Source organism: Pyrgilauda ruficollis, unplaced genomic scaffold, assembly GCF_017590135.1.
Source record: "Pyrgilauda ruficollis isolate IOZ18807 unplaced genomic scaffold, ASM1759013v1 scaffold225, whole genome shotgun sequence".
Lineage (NCBI taxonomy): Eukaryota > Metazoa > Chordata > Aves > Passeriformes > Passeridae > Pyrgilauda > Pyrgilauda ruficollis.
The window spans coordinates 149,734-173,564 of NW_024521984.1; the positions used below are offsets into that span (position 1 = coordinate 149,734).

Consider the following 23,831-nt stretch of genomic DNA (forward strand, 5'->3'; position numbering starts at 1 on the left):
CTGTCTTCCCAAGAACACATTTGCATTTTATGGCTTTTTTTTTTTCTTTTTTCTTTCTCCCTCCCATCCCAACGAATTCCCTGCTTTCAGACATACCTGAAATAGTTGGAGAGGCTGCTGCCTTCAACACCCTCACCTCTGCACCGCCGGACAGGGGGGACCGCGCATCCCGCACCCGCGGGAGGGAGGGAGGGGGGGGGGAGCAAGGATTAATTTCAAAATTAATTAGCAGCACGGCGATGATCGGGGGCGTTTTTTGAAGGACCCCCGTTGATTATTTTTTTTTTTTTTTAAAGGGGGGCGTTTGGGAGCTGTCGGCAGCGCGGAGCCCCCCGGCTCAGCCCGCGGAGCCTCCCTGCGCTAGGGCTTCCCCGAGCCCAATTAGCTCCGCGGGGTAATTAGAGCAGATCGTGCACTTACATGCCTTGCCCAGCACCATTTGCTTTTCGTGGGGGAGCGAGCGAGAAAAGGCTCTTAAAGGCGTAGGGTGCCAAGCGCGGAAAAGGAGGAAAAAGCGGCGAAATCCCCCCCCGAAAAAAGTGCCGCATCCCCGCGCAAGGAGCGCGGATTTTGCGCCGGGAACCTCTCGCCCATCCCCGGCTCTGCTCTGCCTTCCCACAGCCCAGCTTGTGCAGCTCCACTCCTTTTCCTTCCCATTTCCACCCCTATATTATTATTATTATTATTATTTTTAATTTACCCCTCAATATTTCTTAAAGCGAAAAGGGGGGGGGGGAATAAAAGCCACCCAAAAGTTTTGCTCCTTTGCCCCCCTCGCTTCCACCTGACTAGCTCGAAATCACCTTGAAATGCTCATGTCAACTAGTATCATTATCTCTTTAATTCAGGCAGCGCCTTTTGTTCTTCACAGGAGAGGATCAAAGCGCTCAGAGGAAAAAAAAAAAAAATAACTTTCCGATCGCTCCCTCTCGCTCTCTCTCTTTTACAGTAGGAGAAGGAGAGATCAGGTATAACCCAGTCAAAATAAACAAAGTGAATGCATAAATAAAAGAGGTGAAATGCAGGTTCTAAGAACTTGCTGGCGCTGGAACAATCCCACCTCTTTAGCTGAGTGGCAACGAAAGGAGAATTTCAAGTCATCTTAAGCGCAGGGGTTGCAGAGAAAGCAGAGGAGGGGAAAAATAAATGAAAATGAGCGAAAAAAAAAAAAAAAAGAAGAAGAATAAAACTTACCACCAGATTGGGTAACTTGACAGAGCCTGACTCAACCCACAAAGAAACAGGAAATATCCAAAAGAGGCCATTGATGAAAAGTTGTCTTTCTTTTTTTTTTTTTTTTTAACCAGAGTTGCCAAAAAACTTCCTTTCTTCTGAGGCAGGATGATTATTTTAATAATAATAATAATAATAACAATAATTTAAAAACAAAAAAGTCAAATAAAGGGAACTCAACCCGACCAAATAAATCCTCTCTTGCTTCCTCTACTACTCTCAAGGAAAAAAAAAATCTCAGAGAGGTAAAAAACTCTTCTCTCAGCCAAGACACTGAAGGCAAATATTAAAAAAAAAAAAAAAAAAAAAAAAAAAAGAAAAAAAAAAAGTTTGAAGTAGCTCTCTTAAAAAGGACCCAATCAGCACTTATTGCCAAAGGGAGAATTCTGATGCTTTGGCTTGTTCTGTCAATCAGGAGCGTGAAGTCAGGAATGAGCTAATTGCAAGGAGATAGTGTTTTAATACTCATTAGGGGGCACGTTGGCCCACAAGCCAAGGGATAAAATGTAGTTTTAAAAAGGGGAAGGAAGATTTAGGGGGTTTAAATAGACAGGGGGGACCCCTGTGGATTTGGGTAGCTATAACAACCTGCCCGGATTTCACTCCCTGGGTCGAAGCTACTAAAATGCAAAAAAAAAAAAAAAAAAAAAAAAAAAAAAAAAAAAAAAAAAGTGTGAAAAGTTTTTTTCCCCCCCCCTTCTTTTAAAAATTATTATTTTCTCAATTTTCTCCTTCTTGCCATTCTGTCTTCTCCTCAAAGCCCCATTTCCTCACGGGGACGGTTGGGATGCATTTCAACCAACTTTCTAAAAACTTTCGGTTGCTCTCTTTTTGGGGGCTTTTTTTCATGGAAAAAAAAGAGGATTTCCACCCAGGCACGCAGACCCCCTTTCCCCACCAGTCCAAGCAGCCGCAGATCCAAGAGCTCCACTGAAGACATCTGCTAAAAAACCGACTTCTTCCATGCAAATCTCCAAAGGGCTCCTTCAGCTCATCCCAATTTCCAGGAATCCCAGCCCCGGACATTGGGAAGGCGCCGCTGCAACGACTTCATCCACCAGATCCACCCCACAGGGCACCAGTAATTGAGCTCTTTTTTAATTTCTCTCTCGACACATTGTCTCAATTTCTCTCTTTTCAGCGCCGGTGGTGGGGGGTGATTTCTGCCGTCCCAAAAATTCGGATTTTTTTTTTTTTCCCCCGTGGGGCAGAAAGAAAAAAAAAAAAAAAAACCAAAAGGGGGGAGGGGGGTCATATTAATATTATTATGAAGATGTAGCTCCTCGATTCCCGGTCCGTGGAGGGATTTGCTGCTCCTCTGGAACATATTGGTTAAAGCTGGCTGGGGCTGGGAGCAAGTGTCACCCACAGCTGACAGGCGTCCCCTTCCCCTGGCTCATTTGAAAGGGGCTGGAGAGGCAAAAAGAGGGGATGGAGGCATCGCCTGAGCCTGGAGATATTTTCTCCCTGCAATAACAACGATCCTCTTTTCCATAGTTTTATATATATATATTTTTTTTTTTTTTTTTTTTGCTTGCTGCCTGTTTTTTTTTTTTTTCTGGGTTTTGTCACTTTTTTTTGTTTGTTATTATTTTAAGGATTCAGCGGGCTGCAGGAGATTTTATTTATTTCTCCGACTTGCTTTTATTTTATCTGTGAATCAGAAAATTTCTGTGGCTCGCAGGGAACAAAGAGAGGTACAGTTTTTAATGACTTTGTTGGGGGAAGCCTTGCAACCCCGCATTAGCTCAAATCAAAATGCGCTTTCATCCTCATTAAGAGCCGCATTTATATTTTCCCTTAGTAGGGAATATTTCTATTTACACACACAGGGCTTTACATGCATATATATAAAGATATGTTTGTGTGGAGCTAGATGGAGAGATATATTCATTCTAGTGAAATTATACTAGAAATGCAGTTCATTCGGGGATATTTAAATCATCGGGAATTTGGCAGGGGTCGGGCCCTGATTATTTTCTTTCGGCTTGGATGACAAGCGATTGCAAATGTGAGCTCTGGCAAGTGCTCCGAGATTTAATCGCTGCGCGGAGCCGATCCCAGCGGCTTCCAGAGGGGGAACGGATGCTCCGCGAGGCTCTCCCAGCAAATCCCCGCCGTGTTGATGCTGCAATTATAGCCAGGGTATTAAATCCATCCCCCCTGCTCCAGGATGATTATTTTAATAATAATAATAATAATAACAATAATTTAAAAAAAAAAAAGTCAAATGAAGTGAACTCAACCCGACCAGGTAAATCCTCTCTTGCTTCCCCCCCCGGAGGAGCCCAAGGGGTTGGAGGAGGGAATTTTATTGCATAAGGTGGGATGAGGGAAAAGGAGGAGGGGTGGTGGTGTGTGAAAAATCATCTTAAGGACTTTCCCTGTGTATTAGAGAAAATCCCATCCAATTATAGCATTACTGGAAAGAACCAAACACCGCGACTTTCAAAGGAGGGGATTTCTCTGTCTTTTCAAGTGGAATTGCTCACGCTGCAGACTGGAACACACACACTCACACACTCACACACACTCACAGCCAAAGGGGAGGACGGACGGGGCAGGACACACATCCCTTCCAGCTAATCTCCCCTCCCTTTGTTCCTGGGGAGAGCTCAAACATCTCCCAAAGCCTCTGCCCCTCCCTGCAGGAAGCAGCAGGCAGCTTTACCTGGAGGTACAAATTCAGCCACTCTCCCTTTTTTTTCCCCCCCTCTTTGCTCTGCAGCTGCCGCCGGCTCGGGGAGGAGGAGGAGGATGGAGATAATCCACTTTGTCAGGGGCGGACAGACACACAGACACAGCCCGGCATGGGCTGCCTTCCCTCTCTCTGACACCAGCAGCTTTTAATGAGGCTGATCCAAAGGTTCTGGGCTGGCTGATGGTTATTCCCAGCCCTGGGAATGCTCCTGGCATTGGATATCTGTGAGCAGCTTTATTTCTCAACCTCCAAGGGCCGGGTTTTGTGGGGCATTAGGATGGGTAAAAAAGACAAAACCGGCCTTAGGGATGCAGGGCAGCCTCAGGGAGGTGGCACTGCTGGAGTTTGGCTGCCCAAAAAGCTGCAGGGCTTTCCCCAAGGGTTGATTTAGGGCCAGGTTGGACCCTTTTCCCCAAATATTTGCACATCGTTCAGACACACGTTGGGATGGGCAGGACCTGGCTTTGGCTTCTTTCCTAGGTCTGCTCATCAATATCTGAGGAGTTTTGAGGGAATTTTGGAGGGGAGAAGTTGCCCAGAGAAGTTGGGAAATTGCAAGCACCACTGCTTGCTCTGATGCCAGCAGCTTTTAATGCCACTGATCCAAAGGTTCTGGGCTGGCTGATGGTTATTCCCAGCCCTGGGAATGCTCCTGGCATTGGATATCTGTGAGCAGCTTTATTTCTCAACCTCCAAGGGCCGGGTTTTGCAGGGTGTTAGAATGGGTAAAAAAGCTGCCACCAGCCTTAGGGATGCAGGGCAGCCTCAGGGAGGTGGCAAAAAGCCCAAAAAGCTGCAGGGTTTTCTTCTTTCCTAGGTCTGCTCATCAATATCTGAGGAGTTTTGAGGGAATTTTGGAGGGGAGAAGTTGCCCAGAGAAGTTGGGAAATTGCAAGCACCACTGCTTGCTCTGATGCCAGCAGCTTTTAATGCCACTGATCCAAAGGTTCTGGGCTGGCTGATGGTTATTCCCAGCCCTGGGAATGCTCCTGGCATTGGATATCTGTGAGCAGCTTTATTTCTCAACCTCCAAGGGCCGGGTTTTGCAGGGTGTTAGAATGGGTAAAAAAGCTGCCACCAGCCTTAGGGATGCAGGGCAGCCTCAGGGAGGTGGCAAAAAGCCCAAAAAGCTGCAGGGTTTTCTCCCAAGGGATGATTTAGGGCCAGGTTGGTCCATTTTTCCCAAATATTTGCACATCGTTCAGACACACGTTGGGATGGGCAGGACCTGGCTTTGGCTTCTTCTCTCCTGGACCTGCTCATCAATATTTGGGGAGTTTTGAGGGAAGAAATTGCCCAGAGAAGCTGTGACTGCCCTTGGAAGTGTCCAAGGCCAGGTTGGACAGGGCTTGGAGCACCCTGGGATGGTGGAATGGGATTGAAGGTCCCTTCCAACCCAACCCATTCCAGGATTCTGTAACCCCACAAGAACCCTGCTGCAGGAGCAGGAGCTGCACAACTCCAGTGCCCCAGCTGGGAAAAGGGGATGGGAGGACATCACAGGCTCCTGTCACGGGGCTGGAATGTCTCGTGGAGGCGTCGCTGCTTCTGTCCTGCTTACTCACCCTGGTGGCCCAGCTGGCAGCTCCAGGGGCCACTTGAGCATGTCCAGAGCTGGATTTAGGGACATGAGTGATCCCCAGAGCAGCTGCTCCCAGAACAGGCACATCCAGGCTGCTCCCATCCCAGAGGAGCCTGTGGGAAGAGATGAGGGAGCTCTGGAGGGACCCAGACTTGGTCACACTTCTAAAATACTCCCTGAGTCACTTCTGCTGCTCTCCTTGTCCCTGTGCCCTCCGTGGAAGAGGCTGCAGGATGGGAAGATCACCCTCGTGGAGAGCCAGCCAGAACCAGGGAAGAGCAAACTCCTTGTGGGGAAGGAGGTTTTGTTTCATTTTAGTGGAGGACACCAGTGATTCACCCCTTCCCTCCTTCCCACCTGAATTCCCACTGGTAAACTCTGATAATTTTGCTGCTTCTGCAAATTTCAGCTGGGCTGAAATTTCAATTTTCTGGCTGGGCTGTGGTTCATCTTCCCCCCTGACAATTTACTCCCTCTGTGCCCCTCACATCACCCTCTGCTCTCCAGGGATGGTGCAGCCACCCTGGCAGAGGGAGAATACCACAGCCTGGTTTTCCTGCTGTGCCCAGAGACCCAAACTGGCTCGTGGGGAGCACTGGGAGCACGAGGAAATGCCCACCAGGCAGCTCTGCAACCCTCCCTCCCTAAAGCCAGCCCTGCTGTGGAACCCCCAGAGCACATGGGAGACCCAGATTAAAATAAAATAAAACAAAATAAAAAAAAATAAAATAAAATATAAAATAAAATAAAGTAAAATAAAATAAAATAAATATGGGATATATATGTTTATATATGATATATAAAATATATAATATAATATTTTATTTATTTATTTATTTATTTGTAAAAATATATAACGGAACTTCTTTTTCTTATTTAAATGAGATTATCCAAATGCTGGGATTCTGGATTCCTGGGAGCTGGGGTGAAAGAGGCCAGGGTTTGTCACGGGCCTGTTGACTTGTGCCGTTTTTAATCTCTCACTTTTAATATCCCTAAAGACTGAGATCCATCTCAGCCATGTCATCCCCATGCCCAGGAAAGTGACAAAAAGTGACAATCTGGTCAATATCCAGCTCCTCAGAGTGGGGCAGGAGGCAGGAGATGGATTCATGTCCCCTCGCCAAGGCAGGCCCAGCTGGTCTGGCTGTGGCTCTGCCCACAAGAAGAGGTTGCTGGAGAGGAGTTTTTTCCCAAAATAATTCCACCTTTTCTTCCTCCTTGGCTGTCCCCGGGCTCAGGGGTGACCTGAGCCTGTGGAGGTGGGGTGAGCTCCTCCTGGAGCTGCATTCCTGCCTTTGGGATCTGCTCTGGTCCCATCTCCTGGGAGCTGGAGCTGGCTGAGATACCCATGGGAGGAGGCACTGATAGCACTGAGCGAATCAGGGCAAATTGGGGTGTGTTTCTCAGCTCTTCAGCCTTCAAAGAGATGTCCTCAGCAGACATGAAAGGGAGCAGCAAACATTTGACATTGAAACAGCCCCGGCTGGGGCTGGGATGTGCCCAGGTTATTCTGTGTGTAATTGGAATTTTGGCCGCTCCTGGATTCCCGTTTTAAACATTTCTGTATAATGGTGTTATCTTCTGATCTCAGGGCTCCGAAGGGAAATGGGGGATGACTGGAAATGTAAAACCCAGTGGTGGAGTGAGCCCAGGAGGGACTGGAGCTCAGCTGGATGGAGGCAGAGCAGCCAAAGGGCAGCCCCAGACCTGTGGCAGAGCAGAGCAGGTCTGCCATGGGTGGTGATCCTTGCCTTTGGAATTCGAGACACAGACTTTTCTATTTCTGCTACCCAACCTCGGGTGACAAAAATCTTCTTTTGAGGAGGGTTCCCTCTCGTGTTTGGTGTGCCTCCAGTTTCCCCACAGGCACCAGTGCTGACCTTCCTTCCATCCAGGCTCTGACAAACGTCCTGGCCACCCAGGAGCTGCTTTAGGAGGGCAGTGGGTGACAAAGACGGGGTTGAATGGGTGCTGGTGGCTCTGCTCCTGCCTTTGCCACCACTCTGACGTGGCTTTGTCCCAGCTGGGTCCCTCTCCTGGGATGGTCGCTGCTTTAGGACACCTCTCCTGATGGAGACAGCGAGACTCAAGGATAAACCTGGGGCTCTCTGCCACCTCTTCCTGCCCCTTTCCTCCACCTCGTGTCCCCTGGGCCCCGGGTCGAGGCAGAGCCACCTGCCCTGTGTCCCCTGCGGGAGGGGTGGCACTGTCACCCGTGTAGCTTTGGCCCACCTAGTGGTGCGGCAGGAGAACAGAGGGAAAAGGAAAAGGGTGGCTGGAAAACACACCCAGAGCACGGGGACCTGCAGCACCCGGCCTCTGCTCTCCTTCCCCACCCCTGGGGCAGGGACCGCAGCAGGAGATGTGTCCTTGTCCCTGGTGGAGACACAGGGCCCTCAGAGAGCTGGTGGATTGTGGGGACCTGCCCTGGAAGGTGAGAGAGGAATGGTGGGCGCTGCTCTTCTCTGGCCTCCTCTGTGCATGGCCTGTGCTCAGGGCTGGGGTCACCCGGCAGCTCTTCCTGTCACCAGCCATGGGGACATCAGCCAGCCCTGATCCTGTGCCCTGGGGCAGGGCAGGTTCCTGGGCTAGGAAACACCTTCTGTTGGCCACTGGGCACAGCAGGGCCTCCACCCCGGTGTGCCCTGGCGAGCGACAGCAGCAGGGAGCCCAGCATGGTGTCCAGCTCTGCCAGGCCGCAGGAGAGCTAAAAAGCCAAGAGGTCAGTGCCAGACCTTGTCCAGATGAACACTTGTCCTTGTCCTGCTTCCCAAACCCACTGAGCTGTCACTGTCACCCAACACAGCGTCCAAGGCCAGGCTGGACAGGCCTCGGAGCAGCCTGGGATGGTGGAAGGTGTCCCTGCCCACGGCAGGGCATGGGACAAGGCGATTTTTAAGGTTCCTTCCACTCCTTCTGTGATTCTGCCACTCTGTGATCTTCTCCAGAACTTTCCACAACCTCCTGGCGTGTGGCAAGGGGAATCAGAGCCTGGATGGTGGTGAGGGAGACTCTTCCAGGTGGTCTCCACCAGCAAAGTCACTTTGTGGAGATCATCCTCTGAAAAATGAGCGTGTAGAGGATAATTTGGGGTCTTCCTTAGAGGATGAGCTTTGGGGAAAATCGATTTATTTTGAAGGCAAAGCGACCATTTGAAGGCAAATCTGAGTCCAGAAGGAGCAGTCCTGCTTTTCTGGCACACTGAGAACTCCAGAATCATAGAGAAAATAACCCAAAATTTGAACTGAGGACCCTGATCAGTGGCAGCTGGGCCTAAGGAAATCCAGTAAATGCAGACACGACCTGAGCCCTGCGTGTGTAGTGTGTGTTTGCTCGTGTGCAACTTCTCCAGGCCAGATTCAGATTAAAAACCCATTAATCAGCAGTGGAAGCTGATAATCTCTAGGGCCCCAAACCTGCTGTGAAGTGTAGAAACAGCCATTCATAGGAGGCTGGATGCCACTAACTAAGGAAATGAAAACTTTCCAAGAGAATAAAAATAAAAAAAAATAATAATAAAAAAAGAAAATAGCCTGCTTGCTTTGAGAGAAGCATTTTGGGGTCAGGTATTTTGGCTCTTGGGGGCAAATCCTGCACCCCTTTCTGGACACATTCCCACTGCCCAGTCTTAGGCTCTGAAGGGATGGCAGCAGAAAATGCACCTCCAGTGGGGTTCCTTGGGAGTGAAGAGATGTTGGCGAGTGGAATAAAACATCCTTTGGGGGCCCTTGTTTTTTACCCCTCTTTCATTAACTACTTCGTTAACTACCTTCACCTAAATGCCCAAAATCAAGAAAGCTGAAGTCCAGCATTAATTGCAATTAGATGATTTTTAATGTTCCTCCCAATCAAAAATATTCTACGATTTTACAAAGATTTCCTCTAAATTCACACTTAGAGTAAGGACTGGCTTTGAAATTGCAGTTTCTGTACTCTGCTCCATCTGATTTATCTTTATTTATTTTGAGGGTGGAGATATACATTGGATTAAGGGAAGGAAAAAGAGAGGGAAGCCAAGTGTTTGTGAGACAGAAAGAACAATAAGATGAACAGTTATTTATTAAATCATGGATGCACTGATGTTGAAATTTTCTAATCCCTTTCTAACACCCAATTCAAATCACTCCTTTTCAAAGGGCTGGCCACACTCCTGCTGCAGGTGCAAACAAAGGAAAAAACAAATTTAAATTTTAAACCAGAATTTGATCCCTTTGTGAACTCGCTCCTAACCCCCCTCTTTGAAACTCAAGTGATAGCATCGCTGAGATGAATGTTGGGATTCAGCCTCGTGTTTGCAAATCAATATGCATTTTAAACAGGGATTACTCTGGGCTGCTGACAAGCACTGGACTGAAAAACTGCCCAGACTGGAGTGTCTTCTCTTCAGCCACAGAGCAAGTTAATTAAGATACATTAAAATCACTAATAGGAACCTTGGGTACAATTTGGGAGCACAGGAGCATCTACAGTTACTGTCTGATATTGCACTAGTGCCTTGGTCAAGGTCTCCAAACCTTTAAATGTGGTTTAAAAGTGAAGAATATAAATTTTTTTTAGATAAATTTTTTTTTGGCATTAGGTTTGTTTTAAAACAGCTCAGTGGGAAATATCACAGTGGCAAAGTTGTGGGGCAGATACAGGATGGGAAAGAGGAGCTTGGAAAGGGCCAGAGCTCTGGCACGAGGGGAGAAATGGTGAGATAATGAATAATGAAATAATGAATTATGAAATAAATAATGAATAATGGAATATCTCCCGTGCACCCCAAAATCCCCTGTCAAGGGCTGGCTGGGGATTGCCTGGTGCTTTGCTGCAGGAGAATCTCGTGCCAAGGGGAGAAGAGTTCTTGCAAAATTCGTGGAAGAAAAGATCTGCCTGCACCCAGGGGAGGACAAGACCTGAACGATTTGGCTGAGGCTGTTAAAAAAAACCCACAAAACCCCACCAAGGTGCTAAAACCTCAGTCAAGTGAGGTGTTGACAAGGGATCCCAGTTGATAAATAAACAGAAAGGAGCTCTCCCTTGCAAAGCCTGAATGACAAAGAGCGAGAAGCAGGAGCTGGAGAGTGTCCCTCACCATTTTCATCACAAAAGCTGATGGTGGGGGGCAGGTTTTAACACGGCAACAAGTCTGACTTTCTCTCCCTTTCTCCCTCCTTTTTTTTTTTTTTTTTTCCCTTTCCCCCCTCTTCCCCTCCCTCTTATAAACAGAGAGGACAAGAGGTCATATCCCCAGGGTTTAAAGAGCCACTTCTCCCCCTTCCAGGGAGGGTGGATGTTCTTTCAGCCTGTTTACAAATTAGTCCAAGTTATGATGTCTTCATGCAGTTGCCGGGTGGCCACCTGTCCCCAGCTCCCTCCTGCTGCCTCGACTCCGTGTGCAGGAGTGACACCTGCAGATGGTTTCTGGCCCAGCATCCAAACCCACGGATTAAAATGGGGCAAAAAGCCACGAATCAGGTTCTTTGCTCGGGTGTGAGGAGTGGGGGAGGGCAGTGCCTGCAGCTGCGATGTCCATGGGATGATTTGGGGAAGGGATGAGTGCCCAGGCAGGGATGTTGATGGATCTGATGCTGTTCATTCCTATGGGGGAATGAATTCAAGCTGAAAGAAGGTTTAGATTGGATATTAGGGAGAATTTTTTGGCTGTGAGGGTGGTGAGGCCCTGGTACAGGGTGCCCAGAGCAGCTGTGGCTGCCCCTGGATCCCTGGAATTGTCCAAGATCTGGTTGGATGGGGCTTGGAGCAGCCTGGGACAGTGGGAGGTGTCCCTGCCCATGGCTGGAGAGTTGAAATCAAATCATCTTTAAGGTCTTTTCCAACCCAAACTATCCTCTGACCCTCTGATTCCATTAAAGGAATTTTGCAACGGAATTTGGAGCATTTTGGAAGCAAAAGCTGGGGCTGCACCTCTCTGGTTTGCTCTCAGCCTCGTGTTTACAGGACCAAAATCAAGCCCACATCCTCCCATTCTTCCCACTCTTTTAAAAAGCTGTTTCCAAGCCCTGGGCATGAAGCAACGTGGCTTTAGCAGCAAGAAATTCAGTGGGAAACGGAGCTAATGATGCTTGGTGCACCTTCCCCCTTCCTCTGCGGGCTCTGATAAGGGCTGAGCTCCCTTTTCTCCCGGGGGAAAGAAGGCAAATGCAGTAATAAGGTTTTTTGTTTTTTTTTTTTTTCCCCTCCCCTACCTGTGCCCTTATTTTCATACAACTTAATCTCACTGAAACTTTTATCTTCCTGCCAGCGTGGGCTGGGATTGGCCGAGGGGTGCAGAAGTTGGAGGGGAGGAAACGAGCGGATGGAGACGCTCGACATAATCAGCTCCACCAAGTTTCCCAAGGAAACCAGACTTCAAATGCTTCACAAGTCTTGCAGGAGCTGCTTACAAATCCCAGTCATGAGCCAGAACCCCCAGTGCCAGGCACTGCACCAACATATTCCTGCACACAATCCTTTCCCCAGGCCAGGGCTCAGGAGTTGAAAACGAGGAGTTTAAGGCACGGCGAGGTTGGCAAGCGCCCGCTTTTCAATATGAATGTGGAGCAACTCCCTTAATGTGGGTTGGATTTGGCTGCAGCCTGCAAAGGAGCAGAGCTGGGCTCTGCTGGAGTTGGTTTTTTTCATGGGAATGGCAAGGAAATCACAGGGCTTGATGAACTTTGCTTCTTAACAGCCCTACTTGGCTTTGATCCTGCCCAGAAATCCTCTTGGCTCTGTGGAGTAAAATCTGCAGGGCTTGGCCCCATTGGAAGCTGTGAATTTTTTTTTTTTTATTTAATTTTTTTTTAAAGAAAAAAAAATAGGATTTTACTCTTTCTCTGCAGGTAGAAAAAGTGTTTGGGTCTTCACAGGGCACTGGGTCACCCATGTGCCATTACCCTACTGGTGTCACACCAGGGATGAGCTGGTCCAGAGTCTGGAAAATGCCTTTATTTACCAAGGCAAGGCTTAAATCCTGGAGCTGCAGTGGCACCTACAAAAAAGGTTATTTCTCCTTTTAGGTTCTCCTGCAGAACTTCCCAGGAATCAGTGGACAGGAGGAGAAAGGAACTTTGTGGCAGGAAGGGACTGTGCAGTGTTGGGGATATTTGGGTGAGCTCAGTCCTGGCTCTCCTGGGAGGACTTGATCCCTGGACAAAAACCCTGTTTTTCCCAAAAAAGAGATTTTTGCTGTGCTCCCATCCCTGAGGTTGGTGGCAACACTGCCTGAACTGGGGTTGGATCTTCATCCAGCTGGTAGGAAAGCCCAGCAGGTCGTTCATGGATGGAGTTCATCTCCCTGAGATGTTTGCTCCTCTCCTCATCCTGTCCTCACCTTCTTTCCTTCTCAGTGGACTCCTGGCAGCTGGAGCTGCACAAGTCTGACCCTGCAAATTTGGAAGACACCAAGAAATTTGCACCCCAGACATCAGGAATCTTCTCCTTCTCCTCTGCCTCTTTTTCACAGAACTTGTAATATTTGAACGATCAAATATATGTGGAGTCACCAGTTACTTTCCAGTTTGTAAATTTTTAAAAATGGGCGGGGAAGGTGGTTTCTGAAATGTTCTGCCCACCGTGGAGATTGAAGTAACATTTGCACAAAACAGCACAACCCAGAAGCTGTTGTGTTGTGAATAAACCCCAAAATACCATCAAATATTGAGGTATTTCCTAACTTAATTGGGAGATACAGATATTTGAGGGAGCAGTGCATAAAGATGGAGAGACTGACAGGTATTTTCAGGTGGGGTTGGCAAACTTGGCCATAAATAATGCAAATTTTCTGAAATATTTTTATTTTTTGGAAGAAACCAGCAATTTTAAAGACTCCTTGAAGCTCTTTCTGAAGAGCTGGAGAATGAGGCCACTGGGACAAGTCCAGCCCAGTTAAGGGAAGGTGTGAGGGAGCTGCTGATGAAGATAAGAAGCCACCTTGTCCCACTGCCTTTTTGTCACCTGTCCCCACCCAGGGGCTGCCTGGCACCTCCCAGAATCACAGGAGTTGGGGAGAACCTCTGAGGTCACAAAGTCCAAACCTCAACCCAGCACTGCTGTGCTCACCACGACCCCCCAGGGCCACAGTTTTGGACAGGGCAAACCCTGGAACTCTGGGAATTTTTAGGATGGGTGGAGGAAATGAACTCTCAGGACCTTTGCACCCTCAGCCACCACGGCAAAACTTTGGAGTGGCTTGACCTCAGGTTTTTAGGGTTTACCTGAGAACCCTTCTCAGGGCTCTTGTCCATCCTGGGGTTCCTTGGGACAATTGCCACAATTCCAGGCTGCTCCAAGCCCCATCCAACCTGGCCTTGGACACTTCCAGGGATCCAGGGGCAGGCACAGCTGCTCTGGGCACCCTCACCACTCTCAAAGTAAAGAATTTCTTCCTAATATCCCATCTAAAGTTCCAACTAAATCTACTGTCTTCCATTTTGAAGCCATTGCCCTTGTCCTGTCACTCCACACCTTTGGAAATATTCCCTCTCCATCCTTCCTGTCACCTCCCTTTTGGTCCTGGAAGGCCACAGTGAGGTCACCCCAAAGCTTTTCTTTTCCAGGCTGAACAATCCCAATTTTCTCAGCCTTAACACTCTAAAAAGATACAAACCATTTCTCCATGGAAGCACGAAAACATCCAACAAAGTGCAAACAAAAAAAAAAAAAAAGAAAAAAGTTTTTCAAGCATTTCCAAGGTTTCTGTGTCAGCTTGGGTGTACAAGTGGCTTTTCACCTCGTTCAGACTGAAGTGTTCTCATGGACTGTGAATATGGGATGGATTTCCCAGGCTTCAGGGTGATGGTGGCTCATGGAGAAACCAGCAGCTGTCCAGAATTAAAAAAAAAAAAAAAAAAAAAAAAAAAAAAAAAAAAAAAAAAAAAAAAAAAGAAGCAAAACCAGCAAGAAACCCCTGAATTCTGCTGAGAGAAATGGAAAGATGAAGTGATGGGAAGAGCAGGAAAAAGGTGGACAAGAGGGAAAATGCCAGTTTCTGTTGAAGTGGAGGAAGAAGGAATCATCAGGTCAAATTTGGTTAAAAAATAGATGTGGGAGCAAAGTGGTAAATGGTGATGGCTTAGGCTAATTGGGGTTTAATTATCACAATGCAAATGAGGCTGGCTGATGTCACCAAGCACAGGTAGCAGGTGATGCTGCCTTTGAAGAACCCAGATTGGTGGGCACCACGCAGGGCTTCTGCTCCAAAAAAAGCTGTGTCCTTGATGGACAGCTCCTTGTGCAGAGATAATCCCCAAAAATAGAGAAATGGAGTCAGAATCCATCTGGGAGGAAAATGGGAATAATGCTGGGGGTACCTCGTGAGATTGGCTAAGTATGAAACTGTTCAGCTCCACTCAGCCTCTGTCAAAATAGGAAAGGAAGAGGAATAGAGACAGAAAAGAGGAGCAGGTTAAAAATATCAGGGGTTCATTGCTGAGAGGTGGTGAGTAAGAGCTGCAGACAAAATGATCAGCAGAGGAATCAGTCAAGAAGCTGTAATTTGTTCTGACTCATGATCCAGCCCAATGGAATTGAAAGCATTGAAATTAAAATTGGTCAAAGCAGCCACTTCTCCACAGATGGCTGATGATTAAACCCAGCAACTCACTGCCACAAGACAGCACGGGGTTCTAATAATAACAGAACAAGCCCCAGGAGCAGTGAAAAAGCACTTTTATGCTTTGATAAATCCAATAATTCCAGATTATGTTTTGGAAAAGTTTAACAACAGCTCCAGCATGGCCTGGAGTCTCTGGGTTGGGCTTTTCACCCTTGAGGATGTCCAGCCTCAGATCTGGTCTCTGCCACCTGTGAGGCTGCTCTGGGACCCCAAAGGGATGGCACTTGGTCACAAAATCACAGATTAAATTGAGGTGAGCTTGCAAATAAAGATATTTTTCTTCCCCACACACTCAATGCATGAACATTCATTGACTTCCAGGGATAATATAGATTATTAATGGATATTACAGTCAAAATTAAAAATCCACCTCCCAGATGAGCACCTGCTGTCCTGTGCTCAGCTTCAGAGAGGTCCAGTCTCAGCTTCTGTTAAAATTTTGTGGCTCAGACCATCCCAAAAAAGTGCAATAAAATTCCTCCAGCCACCACAAAAATTAATAATTAGAAAACCAACAAAACCAAAGCAGCTAATCCTTTATATACATATATATTTTTTAAAAATAATTTTTCTACTTGGCAAGATTTGGGCAGGAAAATGCAACAACTGAAAATCACATTAATGTAATAATATATTAGCCACAGAATTTTGGAAAAAAAAAATTAATTTACTCATTGTTATTGGAGTAGGCCCTTACAGTCCCAACCACCATGACAGCCTTGCTCTGTTGGAGTTTTTTCTAACTAATCTTTGGAGTCTGACAAATTTTTAAAACTTTATCTCAGGCTTTTCCAGAAAAAAATGACGAATGGGAGGGATGGTCCATAACTGTGGAAAAAGCCTATTTTAAGATGTTTTTTGCTTTTCCAGGGCTGTCTGCAGGGCAGTGACCACCACTGTGGGCTTGCAGAGATGGGGAGTGGATCCCTTCCTTCCCCCTTCTCCTCTCCATCCCTCAGGATGCTTCAGCCAACACAGTGGACAACATCCTCTCTGCTCCCCAGGGATGTCCCTGGAGATCCCCGAGAAATTCCACTTGTACAGCTGGGAAAACAGTGCCAGACACGGAGGACAAATCTGGGAGAGGACCTGCCTGAGCTCCATGATTAAACCCAGCTGGGTTGGGTGTCAATGTGCCTTCAGCACCTCGGACCAGCTCTGCAAAGGTGTCCAGGTGTGGACATCCAGGGAATGACAGGTTCCTCCATGTCCTGAGGCCCAGATTCCCACAGGTGTCCCTACATTGTCCCAGATTCCCACAGGTGTCCCTACATGTGTCCCAGATTCCCACAGGTGTCCCCACAGCACCTGAGGCTTTTCTCCCTCAGGAGATCAATACCCATTGTGAGAGTGCAAACATTGGGTCAGCAAAATTGACTGGAGTAGTTGATTACCTGCCTTAATTGCTGTCACAAATTAAGCCAAATTAAGGCTTCTCCTTGGGAATGATCTCATGGGGGAACCACTCGCACACAGCAGCAATGGGTCCCTTTCTGTCCTGGAATGAGAATTTTTCCTCATTTTGTCACAATGTTCATTTTTTATTTTGCTGGTTGTTGTCCTAGAATCCAGAATGGTTTGGGTTGGAATGGGTTGGGTTGGAATGGGTTGGGCCTTAAAGCTCATCCAGTGCCACCCCTGCCATGGGCAGGGACACCTTCCACTGTCTCAGGTTTCTCCAATTCCCAGTGTCCAACCTGGCCTTGGACACTGCCAGGGATCCAGGGGCAGCCACAGCTTCTCTGGGAATTCCATTCCAGCCCCTCACCACCCTCAGAGGGAAGAATTCCTCCCCAGTATCCCATCTAAATCTCCACTCTTTCAGCTTAAAGCCATTCCCCTCGTCTCATCACTGCATTATCTCTCCTCTGCTTTTGCAAGGAAGATAAATGTGTAAATCAGTTTATTTATTGAAGTAAATTATTACCTGGGTTTTTTTTTTTCCTCTTGCAGCATGATGAACAACGTGTGGAGCACTGAAGTGTAGGAACATCTCACATGAAGGGTCGGGAACTTCACTGGAACCTTTTAGTGGTTCCCAAACTGCCAGCCACAAACTCGCCCTTCTCACCTGGGCTGCTCCTCACCTGCCAAGAGTGCCAAGTGTGAACAGCCACTGCCATCTAGTGACCACGGAGCAGCTCCCGGCTCCCCAAAATTCCTTTTCTGGCTTCTTCAGGGAAATCCCGAGGAACCTGAGAAAGGACATTGCTGGAATCCAAAATGCAAGGAACTCTCAGAACTTTGGGCCTGTAAGCCAAAGCTTAGAATTAAACCCAGGATTTGATCTGAGACCTTGGAAAAGGCTCCCAAACTGAGGTGCTGGAAGTGAGAACGTGGATTTATAGTTTAAAGCAGAGACACGTTAAGTAGAGGAAAGTTTACAGTTTTAGAGTTTAAGATACAGAAAAAATAAAATTAGTTACAGAGGTAAACAAGGAGTCTAGAATGCAGTACTGTGGGTTTGTGTGCCATAACATGATTGGCTAAGAAAGCTCACACTGCAGCATGGGTCCATAAGACTAAACATTTAAGGATTGAGTCAAAAACATAAATATCCTTGTTGGCAGTGTTTTATTGGTTAATAAATCCTTAAAAGGTCTTGCAACTGAGAGTCTTGCAACCTTCTGAACCATGCTGTAATGACATGAGCCAAACTCACCCTTCCTACTTTTGTAGAAAATAAACTGCATCATCTAAAACCTCACAGGTCCTGTCTCTAACTCATTCAAAATTCCTTCCAAAATCCTCATAAGAGATGAGCACCTGGCTCCAGGTGAAGGACTTCAGATTATGTGGAGTCATTTCATTGTCGACAGGTTTGACATTTCTTGAGCACGTGGGAAGGGAATATGAACTTCACCAAAGCATCTCTAGAATTTTTAGGGTTGGAGAAACTTTCTAAGATCATTGTCTTAGTTCTGAATGGGAGCTATTTACAGAAGTAATGTAGAGCTTCTAACTATGAGAAAGTTGTGTATACTTTTGTGAAAAACACACATTAAAGATGAAAGAAACTTAGAAACTTCATATTTTCTTTCTGGTCTGGGAGTAAGTAACAAGGCTGGCCCGGCCCCCATTTCAGCTAGGCCAGGCCTTGGCCATGGGCACATTCTAGTAAATTCACTAGCAATTTACCAACACTAAACCCACCACCCTCATTAATTCATTAACCTAAAAATCTCAAATTAACAAACCAATACCACTACGCTCATAAAGCGCAGGCAGTAACCCAGCACCACTGTGTTCACCACCAACCCGTGGCCCCACACGGCTTGGAACACTTCCAGGGATGGTGACTCCACCACTGCTCTGGACAGCCCCTTCCAATGCCTGACCAGCCTTTCAGGGAAGAATTTTCCTTGATATTAAATCCAAACCTCCCCTGGCCCAGCCTGGGGCCGTTCCCTCTCCTCCTGTCCCTGTTCCCTGGAGCAGACCCCGACCCCCCGGCTGTCCCCTCCTGTCAGGAGCTGTGCAGAGCCACAAGGTCCCCCCTGAGCTCGCTTTTCTCCAGGCTCAGCCCCTTCCCAGCTCCCTCAGGAATTCTCCAGCCCCTTCCCAGCTCTGTTCCCTTCCCGCTCCAGCCCCTCAGTGTCCTTCTGGCCATGATGAACCCAAAATGACCCTGAGATTTGAGGTGTGGCCACACCAGGGCTGAGTACAGGGGAAAATAAGACCTGAATAGCTCCTGACTCTGGTCACTGCAACAACCTGCCCATATTCCCAGGAAAAGCTGTCCTGTCTATGGAAAAGGTGCTCTGGGGGATGGGAGTTATCCATCTCTATCTGCTTCAGCTGCTCTGGTCCTCCCTGTGGCTCCAGCCAGAGCTGAACCACCCAGCTGCAACAGTTTCGGTTATCAGAGCATTAATTAATTGATTAAATTGATTAAATTAAGTGATTAAAGTGATTAAATTAAAGATTGCCATCTGGGAGGATCCCACAGCTCAAAGGAGGGTAATTTCAGGGCTCTGCTTCCCAGCTATTCATCCTCACCTTCCCATGAGCTGAGTTACTTCAGGATGGCCCCCAGCCACATCTCAGATCCCAGATTTTAGCCTTGCTCTCAGTGGATCAGGAAAATGGGACTGGAATTAGAATAGGGACTGGAATTAGGAATAGTCCTGTGTTGGAGTTCTGGCTGCTGAGAATTCCAGCCTTTCTGTGCTGCTAGGCACTGACCCCCAAGAGAACACTGCACTGACCTGAGGCCCTGGAGAAGCTTCCAGAATGGAATGACAGAACTGGGATTGTGGGTGTGGAGTTTGAACAGAAGTGTGTGATATCACAGGGTGGGAAACTCAGAGTTTAAGGGTTTAGAATACAGTAATATAGATAAAGCAAGATGGAGGTTTTGGGGTGGAGGCTGGTCCTTCTTCTTCCTCCTCCTCTTCTTCCTCCTCCTCTTCTTCCTCTTCCATGGGTTTGGGTGTTGCCATTCCTGGTGGGGGTTGAAGTGAGCCGATGTCACTGAGCTCCACCACTCTCTGAGAAGCACAAACTGAGCTGGCAGAACATTTTACAATCACCTAATCCTGCATGGACGTGGAAAAGAGTTGGATTTCCAGCTCTCCCAGGGACAATATTTTATCCTCCACCTGCACACAGCCTAGGAAAACACCACGCAGGGCTGAGTGTGAGGCAGCTCAATGTAGGGGCATCCTCTGGAGAGCTCCCTGCCCAAAAAAACCTTAAAACCTGGAGCTGTGCTGGGCCAGGTCTCGTTTGCCAGAAGATGGCACTGGTTCTCCATGGAGCCGTCTGTGGAGCAGGTGCATCCCAATCCATCCCAGCTGCTTCTGCTCTCTGCTTGCCTTAAAACCCTACTCAGGGATCCCGCAGATTTTGGGTTTATCAGGAGCACCAGGACAGCTTTATCTGCACCCAGGATATCGTGGAATTCACAGCTCTTCCTACACAAGGAGCACTGACCAGGCAGAGCGAGTTCCTCCCTGGTAAATGTATAGAAAATCCACTTTTTTTTTCTTCTTTCCTGCAGCATTTCACTCCCTCAACTCAAAGCCTTGTTTCCTAAGGAGAAAAAGCACTGAAATAAATGTCTTCAGGTTGGCAATGATTATTTTATTTAACTGCTGGTTATCTCTACCCTGGAGATGCTCATCTGCCCGTTCCAGCTCCCAGAAGCCCAGGGAAATCACAGAAGTGGGAAACAGAGGGTTTTTATTCTGACATAGATGAACAGTTGTGATTTTAAGGTGATTTGGAGCTCGCTGTGCTCCGGGCCAGGTTCGTGGCCAACAGATGGGGCCATTTCCACATCCTCCACCTGCAGAGCCCTGGGAGCAGCTTCACCCAGCGCCCACAGCAAGGTGGCTCCGGAGTCCCCGGGATGAAGCTTCCATGGGATGTGCTGAGGAAAAGCTTTCAGGTCAATGGAAAAGGTCTTGGAAAAGACCAGCAGGCAGGCAGGAGCAAGTCTCCAACAAATCCTGTTCCTCTACTTCTTTCACATGATAAAACCTGCCAGTTCTGCCAATAAAACCTGGAAAAACTCCCCGAGGGCAGTGGTGGCTCCTCAGAGGAGCAGCAGGGTTTTGCCAGCCTGGAGAACAGAATAGATTTTTCCCAACCTTTTCCACAGCCACCAGGAGCATCATCTCTGTTCCTGAACTTTCCACTTGTAGGGATGCAGGATTTCTCTCTGCCCTGGGAAAAATCCAGTTATTCATAATTTAGTGAGCCGTGGCATTTTGAGGAGGTCAGATACACACCAGGGAGTCACAGGATTCCCAGACTGGGGATCTGGGACCAGCAAAAAATCCATCAAAAAGGCAGAAAAAAACTTTTTTTCTCCCACCACGTCTGGAAAAGCAGAGAAACACTTGCTGCAGAAGCAAATAATTTTATTCCATTTTCAACACTTTTAATCCCTTGTGCGTTAAGACCTCAACCTGTAAGAAGCAAAATAAAAGCATTCAACTTTTTATAGCAGGAATCTTCCTGCTCATTAAGAATAGAAATTATAATACACATTAAAAATTAAATAGAAATAATAAAGAATAAAATTATAATAAATTATAATAAATAATAAATAATAATAAAAATATTATTCAACTGCCAAGTGGAAGAGAGCAGTGCTGGGACTTGCTTTGGCCTGCCAGCTTCCATCCTGTGTGTGGGTTTAATTGCCTGAACCACTGAGCTCTTACTCACAACCTGTGGGAAGGAAAGAAAGCCCCCAAACCAAAGAGAAAAAGGCCAAACATCAAAGGAAAGCCCAGCAAGGTGCACTTTGAGCCCAGGACAAGGCTGAATCACCCAGCTGTAATCCAGCAGCACAGGTAAGTCCTGGAGCTTTACAAGGCTCCTGCCAATCACACTTGGATTCATGGAATATCCTGAGCCAGGAGGGATCCATGAGGATCAACGGGTCCAAATCCTGGCCCTGCCCAAAAATCACACTGTGGTTTAATAAGGGACCACAAGGGAGAAAATGCAAACCCCAGCTTTGCGCCTGAGGGAAGGCTGTGTTACCCCAGTCCCCATCTCCTTCACCTCCTCCCAAGGCCAACCAAAACCCTCTTCCCAAATTTTAGGCTCCTCCTATTGCTTCAGGCCAAGTCTAAAGGCACTGACTTCCAGTAGCAAGGCCACCTAAAACCCTCTTCCCAAAATTTAGGCTCCTCCTATTCCTTCAGGCCAAGTCTAAAGGCACTGACTTCCAGTAGCAAGGCCACCTTCAGCACCTAAATCTTCACTCACCATAAAAGCTGCTACTGGAGATTTATCCCAGCCTTTTCCAGCTTGGCCTGCCAGTCCCAGGCTTTGCTGCAACTTGCAGGAGCCCTTAAACTTTCAGTGTGGCTTTGCTTCAAGACAGGACCTGAAGGAAGGATGGACGAGGTCCAGCCAGTGCTGAAAGTGCCAACAAGCCTTGGCTGCCTTGCACATACTTGGGAGGATTTAAAGTGAGTGCTTAAATGGGATGGGAATTTTGCTTTTATCTGCCCAGCAGCCCAGGCCAGCAGGAACACGCTCTTGGAAGCTGCTTTTGGCTTTTGAAGGTGCCCCAGTGGAGGAGCCCAGGGCACAGGGGATCCTCCCTGCAGCAAACACCAGAGCTGCAGCCTCTCCTCCACGTGGGACCACACAGAGCTGGGGACACCCAGGGCGGCCCCTCCTGCCACCACCGTGGTGCTTGGAGACCCTGCCTAGCCCTGGACTAGCTAGGATGGGCTGGGGCTGAAATCAGCGTTAATTAATGCCATCATCATGGAATATCCTGAGTGGGAAGGGACACGCAGGGATCATTGATCCATCTCCTGGTCCTGCACAACAATCCCACCCTGGGCATCCCTGGGAGTGTTGTACAAACTCTCCTGGAGCTCTGGCAGCCTCAAGGCTCTGCCCATTCCCATTCCATGGGGAGCCTGGGCAGTGCCCAGCAGCCTCTGGGGAAGAACCTTTCCCTGATTTGCACCCTAAGCCTGGGTATTGTGTTTGCTGGGAGATGTCCCAACGAAGGCAGGACTGATGAATCTGACTCCATGTTCTCAGAAGGCTAATTTATTATTTGCTGTAGCTGAACGATTCAGGTTGGTGGGGACCTCAGGAGGGGTCTGGTTTTGGGGGGGTGGATGTGAGACACTTGTTTGGCCTGGAGGTGGATGCAGAAAGAAAAGACCTGGGCTGATAAGAAGGTTAAGAAGGGGATTAAGAGCTGCAAGGTGATCGTGATGATTTTTGTGTTTTCCGCCCTGTCTGCTTGTGCTTGGCTCAGGCTCACATCAACAAGCAGCGCTGTGCTGAAGAAGCACAAAAACTCTCAGCAGATCACCCACAGGTGGGTGATGGGGACTTTACTTCAGGAGGAACCTGGAGTGAACCCTGCCCATCAAACAGGGCATCAAACCTGCATCAATTTGAGAATATCTCACTGCATTTGGAGTCAGGTGTGCCAGGCTGGTCACAACACTGCCTGTCCTTGCCCAAAAACCAGAAGTCTGAGCCAGGATCCTGTGGCACTAAATAAACCAAGCTGGAGTATGGACAAAGCCCATCCAGGCCCCTCCGGGGTGTCCCCTCTCCAAACAGGGTGGCTGCCCCAAACTGGCTCCTGGGAAATTGCATTTTACTTTAAAAAACTCTGGAAAATAAGAGATCCCATTCAAATAAAAGATGTGTTGATACACATTTATATACAAACATGCTCTATCCCTTGCTCCAGGTGTGCACAAGGTTCAGGCAACCACAAAAAGCTTGGAAAAATGTTCCCAAGCCACCCACCTGACCTGGGACTCCTGCCCATGGCCCAGTGATGTGATGTGACTGTTTTGGAGGGACATAAAGAAACCTGAGTGCCCAGCAGCTCCAGTGCACACAGCAGAACATTTTCCTGCTATTGGCCTCAGAAAATGATTCCAAAAATCCAGAAGATGAATGGCATTAAAAGTAACATGGAGATCAATTGGAAATTGGTGATCAGGTGTCTCCTAAACCTCCCTGGCAGCTGGGGAAGGAAAGATGCAAATACAGAACCACACTTGGTCTGGTTTGTGGCTCCTTCCAAGGTGGAATTCTCATTCCATGTCCAAGCTGAGGGCATCAGGCAAAGATGTGCAAGTTATCCATCCACTTATGGGCCTCTGGGAGCCAGGAACCTCCCAGAACAGGGCATTGCTCAATCCAGCAAATCCAGGGCAGTTTTCCTTGCATTTGAGTCATTCCATGTGGCTCGAGAAGGCCCA

General features: G+C 47.8%; 1 protein-coding gene across 1 annotated transcript in view; it reads right to left on the minus strand.

Moving 5' to 3' along the window:
- LOC121354231 (protein Wnt-3a) overlaps positions 1-1,382 on the minus strand; it is an 88,331-nt gene extending 86,949 nt beyond the window's left edge. Inside the window, exon 1 of the mRNA XM_041468670.1 lies at positions 1,195-1,382. Within this exon, the coding sequence (XP_041324604.1) occupies positions 1,195-1,265 (71 nt within the window). The 5' untranslated portion in view covers positions 1,266-1,382. The remainder of the gene's footprint in view (positions 1-1,194) is intronic.
- Between the last annotated feature and the right edge of the window lie 22,449 nt (positions 1,383-23,831).